The sequence below is a fragment of the Neomonachus schauinslandi genome, chromosome 7, assembly GCF_002201575.2.
Source record: "Neomonachus schauinslandi chromosome 7, ASM220157v2, whole genome shotgun sequence".
Classification (NCBI taxonomy): domain Eukaryota; kingdom Metazoa; phylum Chordata; class Mammalia; order Carnivora; family Phocidae; genus Neomonachus; species Neomonachus schauinslandi.
The window spans coordinates 141,458,026-141,476,763 of record NC_058409.1 but is presented as its reverse complement, the minus strand read 5'-3'; the positions used below and the strand labels follow the sequence as shown (position 1 = coordinate 141,476,763).

Genomic DNA, 18,738 nt, shown 5'->3' with positions numbered 1-18,738 from the left:
TAGGTACATAGGTACATCCTGGGGATTGTGTAGGTTGTATAAGAGGACCAGGAACAAGGCATTAAAGTTAACGGTAAGACAATTCATAAAATGAATACTAATTACATTTGTTTCTGGTTTTGTAAGTGGAAGGAAGCAAAGATTCCCTGTTAAAATATTTGTTAAAATATCTTCATTTGTTAAAATATTTTCAAAACAAATGATGTCAGTGCCATTAGCTTCTATAAAAGCCATAAACTAAACAAAATACACTGAGACATTTTGCCAATTTTGTGTTACCCATATCTTATGACTGTAAGCCATCATCAAATAAAGTCTTCTTTTTTATTCTTTTTCTGTAATTTTGATAAACTCCCTCTCTTCCCTCACCTTAACCATAAATCCACAACATAGATGATAAAAAACATTTTATGCTGATTTACTATTTAATAGTTAATAAATCAATTTGAATAACAATTTCAAGATATTAGGACACCATCCAAGCCTATTAAAATCAAACAAATCATCTTTTCCTTTATTGAAATCTTTGAGCAGGTATTTTAAAAACTTACAGTGTTAAAAATTAGATTTGAAAAACAACCATTATGTTTTAGGATCATTTTAGGTTTACATAAAAATTGTGAAGATGGTAAAGAGAATACATCCACACCTGATTTCCCCTATTATGAACATCTTACATTAGTATATTTGTTACAACTAATGAGCCAGTATTGATACATTATTATTAACAAAAGCCCATACTTTATTCAGATTTACTAAATTTTTCCCTAATGTCCTTTTACTATTCCAGGATCCCATCCAGGACACCATACCGAACTTAGTCTTAATGTCTCCTTGGGCTCCTCTTGGCTCTGACCATGTCTCAGATTTTCTCTGTTTTTGATGACTTTGAAAGTTCTAAGGAATACTGAACTAGATATTTTGTACAATGTCCTTCATTTGGGACTTGCCTGATGTTTTTTCACATGATTAGACTGGGACTACAGGTTTTGGGGAAGAAGTCACAAAAGTCAAGCACCATTTTCAAGCCATCATATCAAGGGTATAAGATGGATTTTTTTTAATTGACAATTTTTATAAATTGCTTACTTATATTCTTGGAAACTAAATTATATTTTAATACCCTCAATTTAGTATTACCAGCATATCCAGTTTGAAGTAAACATTTGGACAAGACTCAGGAGCTTCAATTATATAAATCGATGGCATTTTTATATGAATTCTAACATAATTTAGAATGATCACATGACATTTTAAAGTTCAAGAACAAAAAATCATTGAAACTTAGAAAAGAGTCTCATGAAAATATTAGAACATTAATCTATGTTGTCCTTTAAATAAATAAATAAATCCTATATAGCTTAAAAACCAAAATTACAAGCTTAGAGCTAGGCTAAACCCCAACAACAACAGAAGTAAAAACAACAAGAACAAGAAAAAAAACCCAGAAGAGATAGAATCACTGATGAAGATAACAGTAACTGTCTATGGCAGAAAGTGACAGCCTGCATCCCACTCCCCAGGGCCAAACACACCAGCTGACAGTTCTGTAAGTTTCTCAGGGATTTAAGTTAATTCTTTCCAGCCCTGCCAACTTTAATCCAATCAGTGGTTTCCCCCATGACCCAAGAGTTGGCACATCTCCCTTAGTACTTGAAAACACAAGAGAATTTGAATCTCTTATTTGTTATTAACCTACTAAATGGTGGATGGCAGAGGAAAAAAGTATACATGTTACTTAGCAATTATTAATTAGCTCCTCACTTAATGAGATTAATGATTAGGTTTAAAAAATTGCCATTTTTGTAGGTCAAAGAAAGTTGCATGTCAGCAATTTCACATGGTTCTACCTAATACTCTCAAGGATATAGCAATGTAGGCCTGGATTTCCCAGAATGATTCATAAATAAAAACCTTCTCAAGGCATGTACTACCCTTGGTAAACAGTCAGATGAAGGTACCATTTCTCTCCTTGAATGAGACTCAAAACCAAAAGCTGAAATTATTAGCACGCTGACTGTCAACAGGTAAACATGTGAGAAGGAGCCAGAATGCCGCTTCCACTGAGCTCCTGATGAGACCACCATCTGGGCATGCACTCAGATGACACCTTTTTGGTTACAAACCCCCAAACTGCTCTCCAAGACTAAACTGTGTCAATTACTTTCAGACATGATTTACATACAGATTCAAAAGCTACAGATTCAAAAGGTGCAGACATATGTAGCCAATACAATAAGAAACAATTTAATCCATATTTTTGCTTAAGTAGGTAGCAACAATTTAAACATAAAAAAAAAAAAACTTTAAAATACTCCTGTTAAGAGGAAACTCCTCAATCTAATGACACTAGTTTAGTAACTTTAAGCTAATTTTCTATGTGGAGGATTTATATTTTTCAAAGACATAATTTGACTAAAGGCATAGCTAAATTAAAAGGGGATTTTGTGATAGCAGAGTCCAAATGTGAGATATGAAAGTTTATAAAAGCAAAAACTGATATTTCTGTTAATATTAACTCCAAGTTACAGACATTTCCTGTATGAGATGAAATAAAAGTAAATATGCAATTATGAAAATATCACTCTTGAAGTCACATAAATTGGCTTCTGATATTTTAATATGTAGCAGCTTAAAAAATTCATATCCCTGACACACTAACATATATCCTTTATTAAACAAGTCACAAAATTTCCAACATATATCATTCAAGGCTTATGCCAAGAGTAACATTTAGATAATGTTGTCATAATTTAAAATAATTTACTTTTCCACTCCCTCTGCTTGTGTTCCCTCTCTCGCTGTGTCTCTCTCTCTCAAATAAATAAATAAAATCTTTAAAAAATAATAATAATAATAATTTACTTTTCTTTCGGTTGACAATATTCCAAATCATAGATGGTATCTTCAATTTAAATATAATGGGGAATGTAATATAAATTCCCCTTGAGAAAATAAATCTACTTCTGATAATCATATATGATCATTTTTCCCATTTTTGCCTACGTTCATCAATATTTTCTTAAGATAATATCTTTAACAAACAAATATCCTGAAAGTTCTCCTCTAAATCAACATTGCCCCATGTTTCATATTCTCTGCTTGATTTAAGATGATGAATATTGTTCCGTGAAAAAGTAAACTTTGTACAGTTCTATTTTTTGTTCTAAAAGTAAGTTTAATGTTCTCATGCCACAAAATTCCTGGCATATTTATGTTCCATTTACTAGGAGATAATCTGCCTTTGAAAAACAGCCTGCTATACTTGAGAATGCCAGGAGATCACATGACAGCTGACCGGGTAGGTGAAAGCATTATATTAGATCCACACATGGAAACGCATCAGCTCTTCCTAACTAATCATCATACTGGTCTCTGACATTCATTCAGTGATAGATGATCTGTCTTCTATCTTGTCTTCCCGTTTCAACATATTATCTGTAATATGATTCAATGATTATTGCATATTAAACATGATGCTACATACTTGAAGCCAGGTAGGCATTAATCCTGGTGAGTTCCTACTTTTAGTACATCGGTATAGGATGAATTTTTAAGTCTTTTTAATGACCAACCTTCAAAGAGGCTGCATTCTAATGGGGAAGACAGGAAAATACACCTGCAAACCGATAAATAAATGAGAAGATTTCCAGTTCTCTTACATGCTGGGAAGAAAATAAAACAGGGTCAGTATTAGGTGAGAAACCTGAGAAAGGATCAACTTTAGCGAGATGTGTACGAGAGACAGAGAGATAGACAAAGTGGCTGCCATCAAATAAACCAGTGGGAGAGGATGTAGGTGAGATAAGACAGGAAGGAGTTGAATTTTTTTCTCTGTGTCATTGCCAGGGTTCTAAGCAAAGGCAAGATATGAGTGGATACAGAGGGAGCTCTTCAGCTGCTGTGGGGACGAACTTCATTTATTTTTCTGGAAGATTCTATTTATTTATTTGAGAGTGAGAGAGAGCAGAAGAGGGGGTAGGAAAAGGGAGAAGCAGGCTTCCCGGTGAGCAGGGAGCCTGACGCGGGGCTCAATCCCCGGATCATGACCTAAGCCAAAGGCAGACGCCCAACTGAATAAGCCACCCAGGTGCCCATGGTGATGAACTTCAGAGAAGCACAGGATAGGCAGGGTGCCCAGCCAGAGGCCTGCTACAGAAATCTTGGTGAGAGGTGATGGGGGCTGGGATCAGCATTTTTAAAAGTGAATTGATAAGAAGTGAAAGGTTCAACCAAGGTGAGGACCATCCATGTAATTTTTTAAAATATTATACAAAAGACTTTTGGAATACCATATGTTAATAAATATGGAAATTTGTACCCAGGTATTCTGTCTAGCATACTGTTCTGTGTGTCACATTCTATAATTTATAAATCAAAGAAGAACACTTAAAGTGAACTAAAAAAATCATTTAAAACACCTTAAATAATGACCCAGATTATCAGTGATTCCCATTCACTTAGGGACTACTTCAATATCAAACACCCCAAATCTTCCACCAGAGGTGGACCTTCCTGGGCATTGGGATCTTGCTGGTTTTACCCTGTGGTCTCTGTTATGGATGGAAAGTTTGGGTCCCCACAAAATGCATATGTGGAAGCCCTACTCTTTTAATGTGATGATATTTGGAGCTGGGGCTTTGGAGGTAATTAGGCTTAGATTAGGTCATGAGAGGAGGTCCTCCTGAAGGGCTTGGAGATCTTCTGGGAAGAGGAAGAGAGAGAGATACACGCACAAGGAAATGCCATCTGAAGACACGGAAAGACTGCAGCTGTCTACAAGCCAGGAAGAGGGCTCTCACAGGAACCGAAGCAGTGGGCATCTGGATCTTGGACTCCCAGCCTCCAGAACTGTGAGAAATAAATGTCTGTCGTTTAAGCCCCCCAGCTCATGGTATTTTGTTAGGGCAACCCGAGCGAAGACCGCCCCATGTAGTGTTTTCATTTAGTGAAGTTCTTCCACCATCACAACAGACAAGCCATTGGACGTCTTCCCTAACTTCTGTGATGGAGGGGAACATGGCATGTCCTTACATTTGGATTTAGGTACTATTTGTGGCCACTGCGTATGGCACCCCATCATCTACTCAGTGCTACAGAGCCGCCTACAGACCCGTCGCCAAAATGTTCTACCATTTTCTCCTGATGAACCACAAGCAGCTTCACAAATTCTGACATCACAATATTCTCTATAATACCATACCACAACACCTGAAATCTCACACTGCATCTGTATTTTTTAGCTTCATATGCACGTGCAGCTTAGCTTCTTACCATGATGACGGCAATGTTTTCCAGGTGCTGTGAGAATCACTGCAAAATTCTGGACACCACCTGCATATAGACGACCCACCTACCTGCACTGTTCTACCTCGTAATGGATGTAGAAGCAATCCAACCTCTTCCCAGATGCCTAACGACACCGATCTTCAAAGATTCGTGAGCGGTAAACACATGGGTAACAATGCTCTGCTTACAGGAAAACTAGGAAGCAGAAATGGTATACAGGCAGCTTTTTAATGTAAATCATGGGCATACATACTGAAAACTAATCAGGTACACCAAATAGGAAACAAAATGATCCCTCATAGTCCACAAAGCGATTCGTTGTAAAAAGTAAGAAGAAAAAAAGCAAGGGCACCAAACACAGCTGTGTAAGCATAAACTGAAAATAACTGAGTTCAAAAGCATCTTCTTCGGGTCAAAGCTAAAAAAAAAAGAAAAAAAAATTCCTCTAGCCACCAAATCCTGAATCCGCCAAATCTCAACCAGCTCCCATAATGAATAACAGCAAGGAACAGCATGTATATTGAAACTCAGATGGATATCACCTAAGGAGCTTCTGAGAATAAGCAAAAATGACAAAATCTACTATTGGTTCTAAAATCTGTTACATTGTTTTCAAAATTCTCAACCACGCTTTAAAAAGATAAAATACGGGGAAGCCCTTGTAATGACTAACATGCTATAAAGCTCAAAGGAATAGCTTTGCTTATACTTCCTCCCACACCCTGTTCAACTCAAGATAGCACTTCATCAGGCTGTCACCCTGCTCTCTCCCACCTGCAGCTCTCTCACCTGCCGTTCTAGAGGTATAAACACTGGTAGAAAATGCACATTCTGACAAGCCACCAGGAAGCAACATAGACTCATATTATTACACCATGTAAATGTAAGGTATTTATGTTCGGTAGTGAAAGATCTTGAGTCTTCGTTGCAATTACAGAATGCATTTTAGCCGAGTTGGCACACAGGACATGAGGGAAGGATTTCAGAGAAGTGACAGGAAACAAGGGGCGTGGCAACCTGAGCTTGAAATCCAAGTTTGAAGAGGATAGATGTAGGTACCCCTCAACTGGAGAAAATGGCTCAACCACTCAGAGGGGGACAGACCATCCAGCCCTGGAGCAGCCTGACCTTGTGACTCTTTAAAACATATTACTTCTTCAAAATTCATACTCAGCCCAGTGTGTTCACTGAGTGGATTCATCAATGACCAGTTGGCCAGTGCGTCAAAAACTCCTGTTGCCAAAACTCGTTTAAGCTTCCTGCTCCCTCTCACTTCTTAAAATTTCTACACTTCCTCTCAGGCGTTACTTAGCCCTTACCCCTCTATGAGAAGTCACCAAAACAGTCTTCTGTCTCCACCGTCCATATGTGTGCACGAAGGAGGGATGTCACCTAAGTCAGTTTCCTCTTGCCCCAAAATCTCTTACACTCTGTTTCGTTCAGGGGGTTCATATGTACTAGCTACGAACTTCTCAACTGCTACAATTAGAAACATAGAATCACTGTACAATTCATCAGACAACCTGCCCTAAGCTAAATTTAAAAAAAAAAATACAACTGTCTCTGAAGTTGCTGTAAGTACAAGCAAAACCATGATTAGCATCTCTGCTTGAGTCCCTAAAACTTTACTCCTCACCAAGTAACACATTCATTGAGGGGATACGAAGTTCCGTTCTGCACTTCCTTCAAAAGTTTGGAGAATAGGGAACAAATTAAAGCTTTTTTCATAACTTTACACACGATTTCTTCCTATTGGCAGCCTACAGTTAGAGTGATAAGAATTCTCTGAAATTTTCTTCAAAGTATTTAAGGAAATATGCTCAAAAAATGGAAGCCAGCTACAGTTCACACTTCTAAAACTGTTCTGATAAAGCCTTCCAGGCGCCAGACTCGGCAGCCCACCAGGAGAAAAAATAATATTCCGGGGACATTTCTACAGACTTCAATCCCTGAGGAACAATAGGGCTTCATTTTTACTACTCTTTCAAGCAGCACATGTCTGTGCAAAAAGAAAAAAGTAGAACTTTTTTTGAGCCAATTTGGTATGACACAATTTTTGAAGTAGTATAAGGAAATAATAGGAATTACTTCCAGTGATGGATAGAAGAGAAATCCTCCTCTAAGTGATACCCGATGGCATGGAATGTAGCAGTATCTTTACAGCCATTAGAGGATTGAGCATTTCATAACCATATTAATAATGGGTCAGAGATTTAGTTTTATAGACAAGAAAATCTTTTGACTCCAGCTTATCCAAAAAAAAAATACCCTGCTTTTAAGGCACACCACAAATTTCAGGGAATCTATTTTACACTTAAATGCTTGTTATGATAATGCTTCCCAAAGCATTTTTACTTTTATTATCATATCACATTCACAAAAATACTGTAAATGTTGATTGATCCTAACGAGCAAATGACAAAATAGGTCCAGGTGCAAGGTCACAAGAGAAAGCAAATGATTTCATGATCTGGATCCCAGGATTCAGAATCCTAATTCAGCGTTCCCTCCAGAATGCCACAGTGCCCAGTACCCAAAATGCACCAAAAGCAACCAAACAAACCCTAGCTCATGAACCAGTTTTGACAATGAAAGCAAGAATGTATGTATGGCCCATAATGATTAATGGAGTATTTACTATGTACCAATTATTGTCCTAGGATTTGAGGATCATGATTAAGAGACAGAGGACCAATATGGAGTGGGGGTGGAAAGATGCATGGTCCTATGTGACCAGAGAGAAAGGTACATGATGTACCTAGGGGGTACACATAGGATATGATATAGAAATATATGTATGGGGGCGCCTGGGTGGCTCCGTCGGTTAAACATCTGACTCAGGTCATGATCTCAGTGTCCTGGGATCGAGCCCCGCATGGAGCTCTACGCTCAGTGGGGAGTCTGCTTGAGAATTCTCTCTCTCTTCTCCCTCTGTCCCCCCACCCACTCTCTCTCTCCTGTCCCTCTCGTTCTAAACTACATAATCTTTTTAAAAAAGAAATATATATATGTATCTATATTGGATCTGTGAAATAGAAAATCATATCTTTGCCTAAGAATGACATCCTAACTTACTCTTCCCAAACAAGTTGAAACATACTTCAGCAAGGCCACATGGAGAATGACTGTAGCATACACAGAGCTTCCACCATACACAGAGCAAACACCTGGCCTGTCACACGTAGGTCCCTGAGCCTGTGCAGATGTGTAATTATGCTTCCTGAGGAGAAAGCAAATGCCAGAATTAGAGAAAAAGATATGTCATATTTATTATTTAACAGTAGAAATAGCTAAGGTGTTTGAGGTTCACAATACTAAGTTCTCTGCCGTGTAGGTGCGGTCCATAGTCTCTTTTTTTTTTAAGATTTTATTTATTTATTTTAGAGAGAAAGAGCGTGCGTGTGTGCAAGTGGGGGAAGGGGCAGAGGTGGAGGGAGAGGGAACGAATCTCAAGCAGACTCCATGCTAAGCACGGAGCCCGACGTTGGGCTTGATCTCACAACCCTGAGATCATGACCTGGGCCGAAACCAAGAGCTGGAGGCTTAACTGACTGAGCCACCCAGGCACCCCGAGATCCACAGTCTCTTAATCTGCCTTCAAAACAACCTGAAAACACAGGAATTATCTCTCCATTATCAATATTGACACTCAATAGTAACTTATCCACTTGCTGAAAGAAAAAAAAAATGGAAAAGTTGAGGTATGAACTCAATCAAGTCAGGATACGACTATTACATACTCCCTCCACCATTTGTTCCATTGCCATATTTACTACTGAGACACAAAAATCAGGAAACAAGAGAATGTGCCCTTAAAGAGGACCCCCCTCCCCCCCAGGAAAAAGGAATACGTTTAACTATAAGCTTTAGAATTATGTTTTTAAAATAAGAATAAAATGAGGAATAAACTGATAAAACATGGCAAAGGGTAATACAACTACCTTAGACAAATAATATAAATCAATAAGAAATGAGGCATAAACCAGTTGAGAAATATGCAGAAGATACAAAAAGATAATTTACAAAAGAATTACGAGTGCATCATAAACTTGTGTAATATTTAACCTCAGCCATATTCATAGAGAAGAAAATTAAATCACAGGAAAACACAATTTTCCCCCTAATTGGAATGTATTGCCTGGGTTTTGTCTTTTTTTTTTTTTTTTTTAATTATAATACCCAGTTGTTGAAATCATGGAGAAATTGGCACACTCCTCTATCGCCGAAGGAAATGTAAATTATATAACCTTTCTGCAGGACAAATTGACAACATATATCAACAGCCTTGAAAACATCCAGTTCTATGAAGTAATCTACAGAAAATAGCTGATGAAAACTATTTAGCTTTAAACACAGCATCATATATCCCACCAAAAAATGAAAATGCCATCAATCTCCCAAAATAGGAAGTTATTTAAGTAAATGATGTTACATAAAGGTATGGAAAACAGACACTAAAAATGAATACAAATTATATGAAAAAAGCCACTTTACATTTTAAACAGTAACAAAACAGAATATGAGGAATCTTCTAAATTTAAAAATGTATATGGATTAGCATTTCTATTAAAAATAGAGTCATTTCTGTGACTTCAGATCATGCATGAACTTTAGCGTCCTTTCATCATTCCTGTATTTTCAAATTTTTAATGATCATGCATTACTTTTGAAAACAAAAAAAAGAATAAAACATTTTTCAAAAAAAGAGAAAATATTTCACTAATACGCTGCACAGTTCTCAAAAAGATACCAACTTGCTAAACCGACTCAATACATCTCTTAAATTTAGGGGCGCCTGGGTGGCTCAGTCATTAAGCATCTGCCTTTGGCTCAGGTCATGGTCCCAGGGTCCTGGGATCGAGCCCCACATCAGGCTCTCTGCTCCATGGAAAGCAAGCTTTCCATGTAGCTTGCTTCTCCCTCTCCCACTCACCCTGCTTGTGTTCCCTCTCTCGGTGTGTCTCTCTCTGTCAAATAAATAAGTAAAATCTTTAAAAAAAATACACATCTCTTAAACTTAAAAACAGAGAAACTCTAGTTGTAGCACTGAACAGGATATATGTAATATACACTCAAAGGATGTATGTTAATTTCAGTCAGGCATTCAGCTAATTAATGAAATTTATCCCAAAGCAAAAATATAATATTCTTTTCAAAATTTAAAGGCATGCTTTTTTTCTGTGTAATGATGTAACACATACCAAACAATTATGTATTTGGTGAGCAGATAATATACAAAGAGCAAAACACTTGAAACCTTGTCATTAACACTATGTTCTTATGTTTGTATGTGTGTGTGTGTGTGGGTATGTGTGCAGGGTATCATATTCAATATAGTTTTCTGCTTAACCTTCTTAACCTCCAGTATGATGAACACTTCCCACTTTTTTGGAAGAGATAACTCCTAACTGTATAATGTTCCTTTGGATAGAGGTGTCATAATATATTTATGCACCTAAATATATTTATTACTCTTTTGCAACCCAACTCTAACCAAACAGTCTGATCCACACACTACAAGCCCCAGGATTCCTGCACCACCTTCCATGACCTGGGTAGACATGACATGATTTCTACTGTCTCTGAGACTTTTCAGATGATGCCCATTTCACCTTTCTGCTTTTCTGAAGCTCTTTTCTACCTCCTTATCCAGTGACTCAAAACACACACACACACACACACACACACACAAAACAAAAAACAGAGTCAGTACCAGCGAGGACTGCATTAGAGATAGGAGACTGAATTTTGGCTTTTTTTGTATTTGGGAGACTTGGTTTGCTGCCAAAGAAGTTGCTCTTCCTGGAAATTAAATTACTGCATTTCTGAAGGTAATGACTGCTAGGTTACTCTAATGTTTGAGAGTCCAAACAAAATATTTGAGAGAGAAGAATAAAATTTATTTTAAGAAGTGAGCTTTTTTTTTTTTTTAATGTTTTATTTATTTATTCATGAGAGTCAGAGAGAGAGAGAGAGAGGCAGAGGCAGAGGGAGAAGCAGGCTCCCCGCCTAGCAGGGAGCCCGATGCGGGACTTGATCCCGGGACTCCAGGATCATGACCTGAGCCGAAGGCAGTCGCTTAACCAACTGAGCCACCCAGGCGCCCAGAAGTGAGCTTTTTTAAGGTTGAGTAGTCATGCTCGGAGTCAAATAAAACATCACATTTACTTAGAAATTCACTTTATTCTTCTTTCTTGACGGTGTCCATTTTTGCTCCTATTAAAAGTTAAAACATTAAATGCCAACCAAACTCTAATTATCTACACTGTGGTAGAAAGTGCTGTAGATAAGAGCTCACATGGATTATTATTTATATATGGTTTGGGAAATCAGATTTTGACACTGTCCCTTTTATGTCCAATCCTCACCACTTACAAGGCCATCCAATTATTGGCAGTCAAAGTCTAATGTGGAGAGTAGGGAGGGCACACGAAGAATGAGGTATTTTAAAGTTGCAATACATAAATCAGCTGAATTTCATGGACCATACTCTCTATAGATCAGCCAGGGCATTAGACACTCCCCTGATAATTCCTGATATAGTGTCAAAATACCATAAAATATTTTAAAAGCTCAACTTCTAAGCAAAATATTGTGGAAACTATTATATCCAGAATTCTACAACCTGAATTCTTTATAAACCATGTCAATGAGGAACACTTCTTGCCTACTTCTGATATTTTTCCAGGTAAAGGGAACTTAATTCATGTGACACTCTGGTCTCTCTCCAACCCTTCACTTTCTCTGTTTCTGAAAAATGAAGGAAGCATCTTGGCTAGTTCCTTCCTTCTTCCTCTAGAGATCTTCCTGCCTGCAGAGAGGCAAGACTAGGCTCTAGGGCTCAGAGACAGCTCTGTCCCTGCGGGGAGAGAGGAAGGGAGAAGGCCAAGGTCCTAGGATGTCATCTGGCATCACATCAAGGAACGTCTAACCAAAATTGATTATTTCACCCATGGTGGCTACTCCTTTACTTCCTTTTCTTTCAAAATACCAACTTTTTTCAGAAACTGTAAGGGTTCTGGGATGATATTTATTGGGTTTCCTAAGGACACCAAAAATCCACATTTCAGCACATTTTATAATTTAACATAAATGTATGCCTTTTTTGTGATTTATGTTGTTGCATATTTAAAGGAAAGAAGATTACAATAAGTATTGTTAAGAACCAAAAGAATAAGCTACATAAAACATGTATACAAAATGCATTTTCTTAATATATACCTACTGTATCAACTTTCTAAAGACAGTGATAATCACATCTATTAAGCAAAAAAAAAAAAAAAATGTTATTAATGAGAAAACTCCAGCCCTTACCTATGCAGGATAAATGTATTAGCAAATTTCAATGATAAAATTAAATTCTATCTATTCTTCATCATCTAATGCTATAAATTAAGCATCCGATTTAGTAATACATTATCATGTAAAATTTGCAGAAATTCTGACATCTGTATTTATTTAACCAAACATAATTGGCTCACCACTTACTTTGAGCCAAAAAACAGAAAGGTCTTTTATTATAACACGTATTTTACTCTGGTAACATAATTGGCAGTTCCCACAACAACACATAAATTTGAATATAAATAACCGTATTTATTGTCAAAATGTTTTTCTGACTTAAGATAAATTAGTCTCTTGTTACACAGGTCATATTCTGTAACAAATTCTAAGATATATCCAAACATTATTTTTGTAAAAATTATGTTGCTAAAGATCATAGTTATCCTTCATAAGAGCTGGGCATGATCAAACCCAGAGGACCTGGGCACTTTACTGAAGGTACTCAGAGTGAGGTAACAAGTGAAAATTACCATTTATTGTCAAAAAGGTACCAGTGTACACACTTTTATTTCAAAAAGCTGATTTTAATGGGGGGAGTGGGTCTTCTCTTTACATAATAAATTTAGCCTTATTTTAAGGTTTCTTTCTTTTTTGTTACAATGATATTATGATGGGATTCATGCCCTGTGGTTCCCAACAGAGCATATGTTTAAAATGTGACCTCATAGAAAGGGAGATCATGTTTCTTCAACTGTCTATAATATTTCTTGTATGAATCTTGTAGAAAATTTGATATTAATCAGGTGAAAAATATAACACTAATAGAGAATATCAAAGTTTTATAATTTCTGACTCTGTGATTGGAATCTTTTTTATTTTTTTTAAGATTTTATTTATTTATTTGGGAGAGAGTGAGCAAGAGAGAGAGGGAGAGAACAAGCCAGGGGAGAGGCAGAGAGAGAGGGAGAAGACGACTCCATGCTGAGTAGGGAGCCCAATGCAGGGCTCCATCCCAGGACCGTGGGATCATGACCTGAGCCGAAGGCAGAAACTCAACCGACTGAGCCACCCAGGCGCCCCTAGAATCTTTTTTTTAAATAATGGTGCTGGGAGATATAATTTACTTCTCTTTTTGCTTAACTAATTTATATTTTAATATGTAAAAGACTGGTATGTTGTAGACTAGAAAACTTGACATACTTTATATGCAAATCCACATAATAAAGTAATATTACAACAGAAATAGGGAGAGAATATATCCATTTAATAGCTTTTGTTAGAGAGGATAGAGGCCTATATAACATTGAATAATACATAAATGAAGCATAAGTATCCCTCTTAATATGCAGATACATATCTCCTGTGTTTGTGCAAATGTTTATAATTTACAAGCTACTTATGCTCTTATTTACTTTATCCTGAAATCAATCTCTTCAGATATTCTGTCCTTTCCTTTTGTACCCATTTTACAGCCGAAAAAAAAATAATTGAGCTGAAGTCTAAGTATCACATAAACGGCCAAGGACACAGATAAAAAGAGACAAAGCTGGGATCCACCCAAAGCCAGCACTCTCTCTACATCTCTGTCTGCACCTACGCAAAGCAGAATCCCAAACAGCATTACACTATAATATAAACATATTTCATTATTTTAGATATGTATTTTATATATAATATATAGAATATGTATTATACACACACACATATATGTATATTATATATATTATATATATTCATTGTAGGTCGGAGCCCAACTTTTTCCTCTAGAAATATATTTCTGACATGAAATGACAATTAATGGAATAGTAAGTTTCAATAGATGTAATTCATTTTACAGATAACTTTTCAGGAACCTCACCAAGGGATACACGTGAATATGTGTCTAAGATGAAAAGCTTCTAGGAAGTACTGTTTGCAATTTTTCAAAAACTAATTGATATAGAGCATAACTTCAATATCCTAATATAGCTAAGACATTTCCTACAAATCAATTAACCGTGATATGGAGCTTGAGATCATACTTAACAGCTATGTGATCAAAAGATAAACAACTGAAGTGTCATCACTACACATTTTTGCTATGAGTCTTAACATTGTTAATGGACTAAAAGCACAGTATGATAAAATCGTTCTGTGAGCTTCCTGTGTTAGAGAGTACATACTGTTTGTGAACCCAATTAGATTCATGAAACCCAACCAGGCAGTGTATTAATCATTGGGCAAGACTGGCAGACAATGGGGCACCTGGGTGGCTCAGTTGGTTAAGCGACTGCCTTCGGCTCAGGTCATGATCCTGGAGTCCCGGGATCGAGTCCCGCATCGGGCTCCCTGCTCGGCAGGGAGCCTGCTTCTCCCTCTGACCCTCCCACCTCTCATGTGCTCTCTCTCTCAAATAAATAAATAAAATCTTTAAAAAAAAAAAAAAAAAGACTGGCAGACAATGTGATAGAAACTATTTATCTATGACACACTTAATATTTTACATTAATACAGAAAGCTGTGGTTTTGGCATATAATCAGATAAACTTGAAGCCAGCAACAAGTTAACTCAAATTAACTTTTCACCCACATCCACATAACACTTAGCACAAAGCCATCAAAGTCCTGAGAACACCTCTGGAATACGGATGATGAAAACCATCATGGAAGCCAACTGAAGAATGTGGCTTAAAAATGTATTTCTGACCTCTGAGTCGGCCAGCAAAGACCCCTCGTGCCACACTTTCCGTGGCAATACTGTATTTAAAAATATCTGCCTGAGTTCTCTTGGTATTCATGCTCTGAATGGTCATTCAGCGGTAATTCATTCTCTGAATCCAGTGGTCCAGTTGAAATACTCTCAACTACGTGGTATCTTCTAAAAATAAAAATCTCTATTTAAAAAAAATCTTTCATGAAGAGTATACTAGCATCACTGATTCCCCACCACAGAAGTAAAAATAATGTTCCCATAGAGACAATCGTAAACAGGTGTTCAAATCTTCTGTGGACAGTCATGAGGAAAAGAAAAAGGAAAAAAACCAAACATTTTTGGCAGTTCACAATGCAACAGTTCCCACTTTAGTCCAACTGGCTTGTTACAACCAGATACACTGGTCCACACAAAGTATAGCTGACTTTATGGACAAATTACAATAAATGATTTTAAATGTAGTTTTACTGTTTTCTTACATAAGGAAAACCTGATGGAATTACTCTACAGAACTCACCAAATCCCCCATAAATGCATACCATATAAAAGAGAACTTCGATAAAGCACCATGGGAAGTAACAAGTTCTATAATATTTTCAGGAGAGCACTGCATTTTCAACTATATGTCAAAAGTAATGCTATATTTGAGAATATGGTAACTTCATTTTTAATTTTAAGGGTCATTATGAAAGTGACATTATCCTTAGAAATTATTTAACAAAACTATAAATTGCATTTTCCAACTAATTTCATTTGAATTTCATTTTCTCCCTGATGAGCCATTTCACTGGGAGAAAGATTGGCTTGTGTTCTACTATGGAAAATGTGAAGTTGATGGAAATATTGTAATTTGACAGTGCATGACTTTTATTACAAACAATGAAAACATTAGTGACATCTATAATGATTAGGTTGTACAACTACACAAACATGCACCAAATTAAATAACTCCTTTCCGCAAGATTATGACAGTTTTATTAGAGCAACAACCTCCTGTACTTACTACAATTGCCATTCAATCAGGTACTGTCACTTTCAATCCACAATACAACATAAAACTCACATATACAACACATGTAGTTTTGTTCATGCTCTTCAGCTGCTCTCTGCGCACGTACATAAGCACGGAACAGTATCTACTAGTCCTTTAAGTGTCATGTTTAAAACTGAACAGTAGACTCAAAAGGAAAAAAGAGAAAGGAAGGTCTACCTCACTTAGTGCTTCTTTTTGAAGAAATTTCACATTAAAACAATGCAGTGAGCACAACAGTGTGTTCAAAGCACTCTTGGAAAGTTTCCTAAATGTGAATAAGGTGAAACTAACACGATATAGGTAGAGCTAATCACGCTGTTCAGTCACCTCAAGCCCTATGGAGCTTGCTAGTCTTCCTGCAACGCTGAAACTTGTTAGTTGTATAATTACAGGTCTCCCAAATTTCACCATTTAACTCCAAATGCAAGCATCTTCATTCAAGTCCTGAGATCCTGTGAGCCACAGAGCAGTAAGGATGCCACTTAACATTTCCCCCGAAACACTAAAAATGGATTCTGCAGGTGGCAAAGAATTTAGGGCAGTTTAAAGCATCCAGTCCCTATTTGAGGATGCCTGCTCATTCTCCCAGAATGAGGCCCCCAAATCATGCACAGGTTCATCCCTGTAATTCTACATGAGTCATATCAAACGCTTCTCCATGGGATTTTAGAAGTGGTGCAGCTTGAAAGCCTTTTAATCCGGTAAGTGAATTACTAACTGCAAAAAGATGAACTGGACTACCACCGGACGCTGAGCTACTGATGGAAAGATGCACCATGAGAGAACTCTTGGGTAGTTTGACCACCTCCCTATTTTCATGGAAGTCGTTGCAGAAAATTGCAAGCATCTTAAATACTGGTCACATAGTTCCAAAAAGTGAAAATCTATGTATGTCAGGCCTGAGAGTATGCCTATAACATATCCCTTTTCTACACCAACGTATTTGCTTGATAACATTAGGCATGCATGTTAACAACACCTTTCAGGGCCAAAGCAAATCAGATCAGTTCAACCAAAGCACACAAGACGAACAAAACATCTTGGAACCACAAGCTGCCCCTCTTTTTCTGTATTTCCACACCCTTCCCTTCCCCTCCATTTACATCTCAACACAACTTTAGGCATTTTGGAAGTAGCTGTTCTTTGTTGGAAACATAGACACACATACACACACACATACACACCCCCCAAAAATCCCTAAGACTGTTTTCCTACCACACGACCAGGGAGGCTGCACCACCTCCTCAGTGACTTAATTCTGAACGTAGTGGCTCAAACCAGCTGAGCAGCAATCGATGAAAACACATTACACACCAGAATATGAGGAAGGTAGGCGAAAAAGAAAAGCAGCTTTGCTTTCAGCCATTAATTACCGATCACCCAAATATCGCATCGCAATCTCCCACACACATGCACACCGTTCCAAACCTGGGTTTCAGGCGGCGCTTTCCAGAGCCTCGCTCTCTATTGTCAGGACGCAGAAGCCCCCGAAACCTGTGAATCGAGCTGAAAAGGCTTCCTGTGAAACCGCTAAATATAGACCAAAGGGGCTCTGGGTCTGGCAAGCAGCGGGAGACCGAAGAAACGGCCATGGACGCATATGACTAAGTATTTCCATTTTGTTCTAGCCAAACATCGTAATGACATTGAACATAAGGGCAAAAGACTAGAGGGAAGTCCTCCCCACCCCCACCCCGTCTTCTCCGTATATTAGGGACGTCATGAAGGCAACGGGTATGTTCTTGAAGGTGGCGGGGAGCAGTATTGTTGGTGTTGCCCTATATACGCCTCCTCCGGGGGAGAGGGGTGGCAGGGAGGGGGAGCACGCCAAGAAGCCACTTGCTAACCGCTCCAAGAAAGGCACTAACCCCGGTCCCCATTCCAAGCAGAGCTGTCTTCCGAGAGGGGACCGGACGCGATCGCGGTCCTCCCCCGGCCGGCAGGACCGCGCAGCAGCCGTCAGCCGGCGGGGAGCAGAGGACCAACCCCCACCGGCGGCGAGAGGAGGAGGGCGAGGAGGAGGACGGCGCCGAGTAGGAGGATGCGCCTGGCCCCAGCAGCCCAGCGAAAGCAACTCACCCAACGGCGCGGCGCCCGACTGCTTCCTGGAAAACATGCACCCGCCACCAGCGACAGCTCCTCAGTCCGGGAAAAGGCGTGCGCGCCGCCGCCCGGCTTCAGGGCAAGGTCCTGACCTTGCCCAACTGCAGCATCTTCCGCTTTTGTTGTCTGAGCGCGGCCGCGGGACAGGCGATGCTGGCGGGGAGCACCGAAGAGCGCCGCGGGGGAAAGGCGGCTCCCGACGCGAGTGCGCGGCGCCCGGCCCGGCGGCCCCTCTGAGCGCGGCGAGCGCAGCGCCCCCTGCCCGGCTCCGCGGGCTCCGGGCTCCTCCAGGCTCCTCGGGGCTCCGGGCGCCGCCGCCGCTGCGCCCGCCGCTCCG

General features: G+C 38.8%; 1 protein-coding gene across 1 annotated transcript in view; it reads right to left on the bottom strand.

Annotated features, from left to right (window-relative positions):
• The window catches only part of CTNND2 (catenin delta 2), an 896,858-nt gene extending 878,271 nt beyond the window's left edge, over positions 1-18,587 (bottom strand). The window contains exon 1 of the mRNA XM_044916688.1: positions 18,378-18,587. Within this exon, the coding sequence (XP_044772623.1) occupies positions 18,378-18,414 (37 nt within the window). The 5' untranslated portion in view covers positions 18,415-18,587. The remainder of the gene's footprint in view (positions 1-18,377) is intronic.
• Positions 18,588-18,738: the final 151 nt, after the last annotated feature.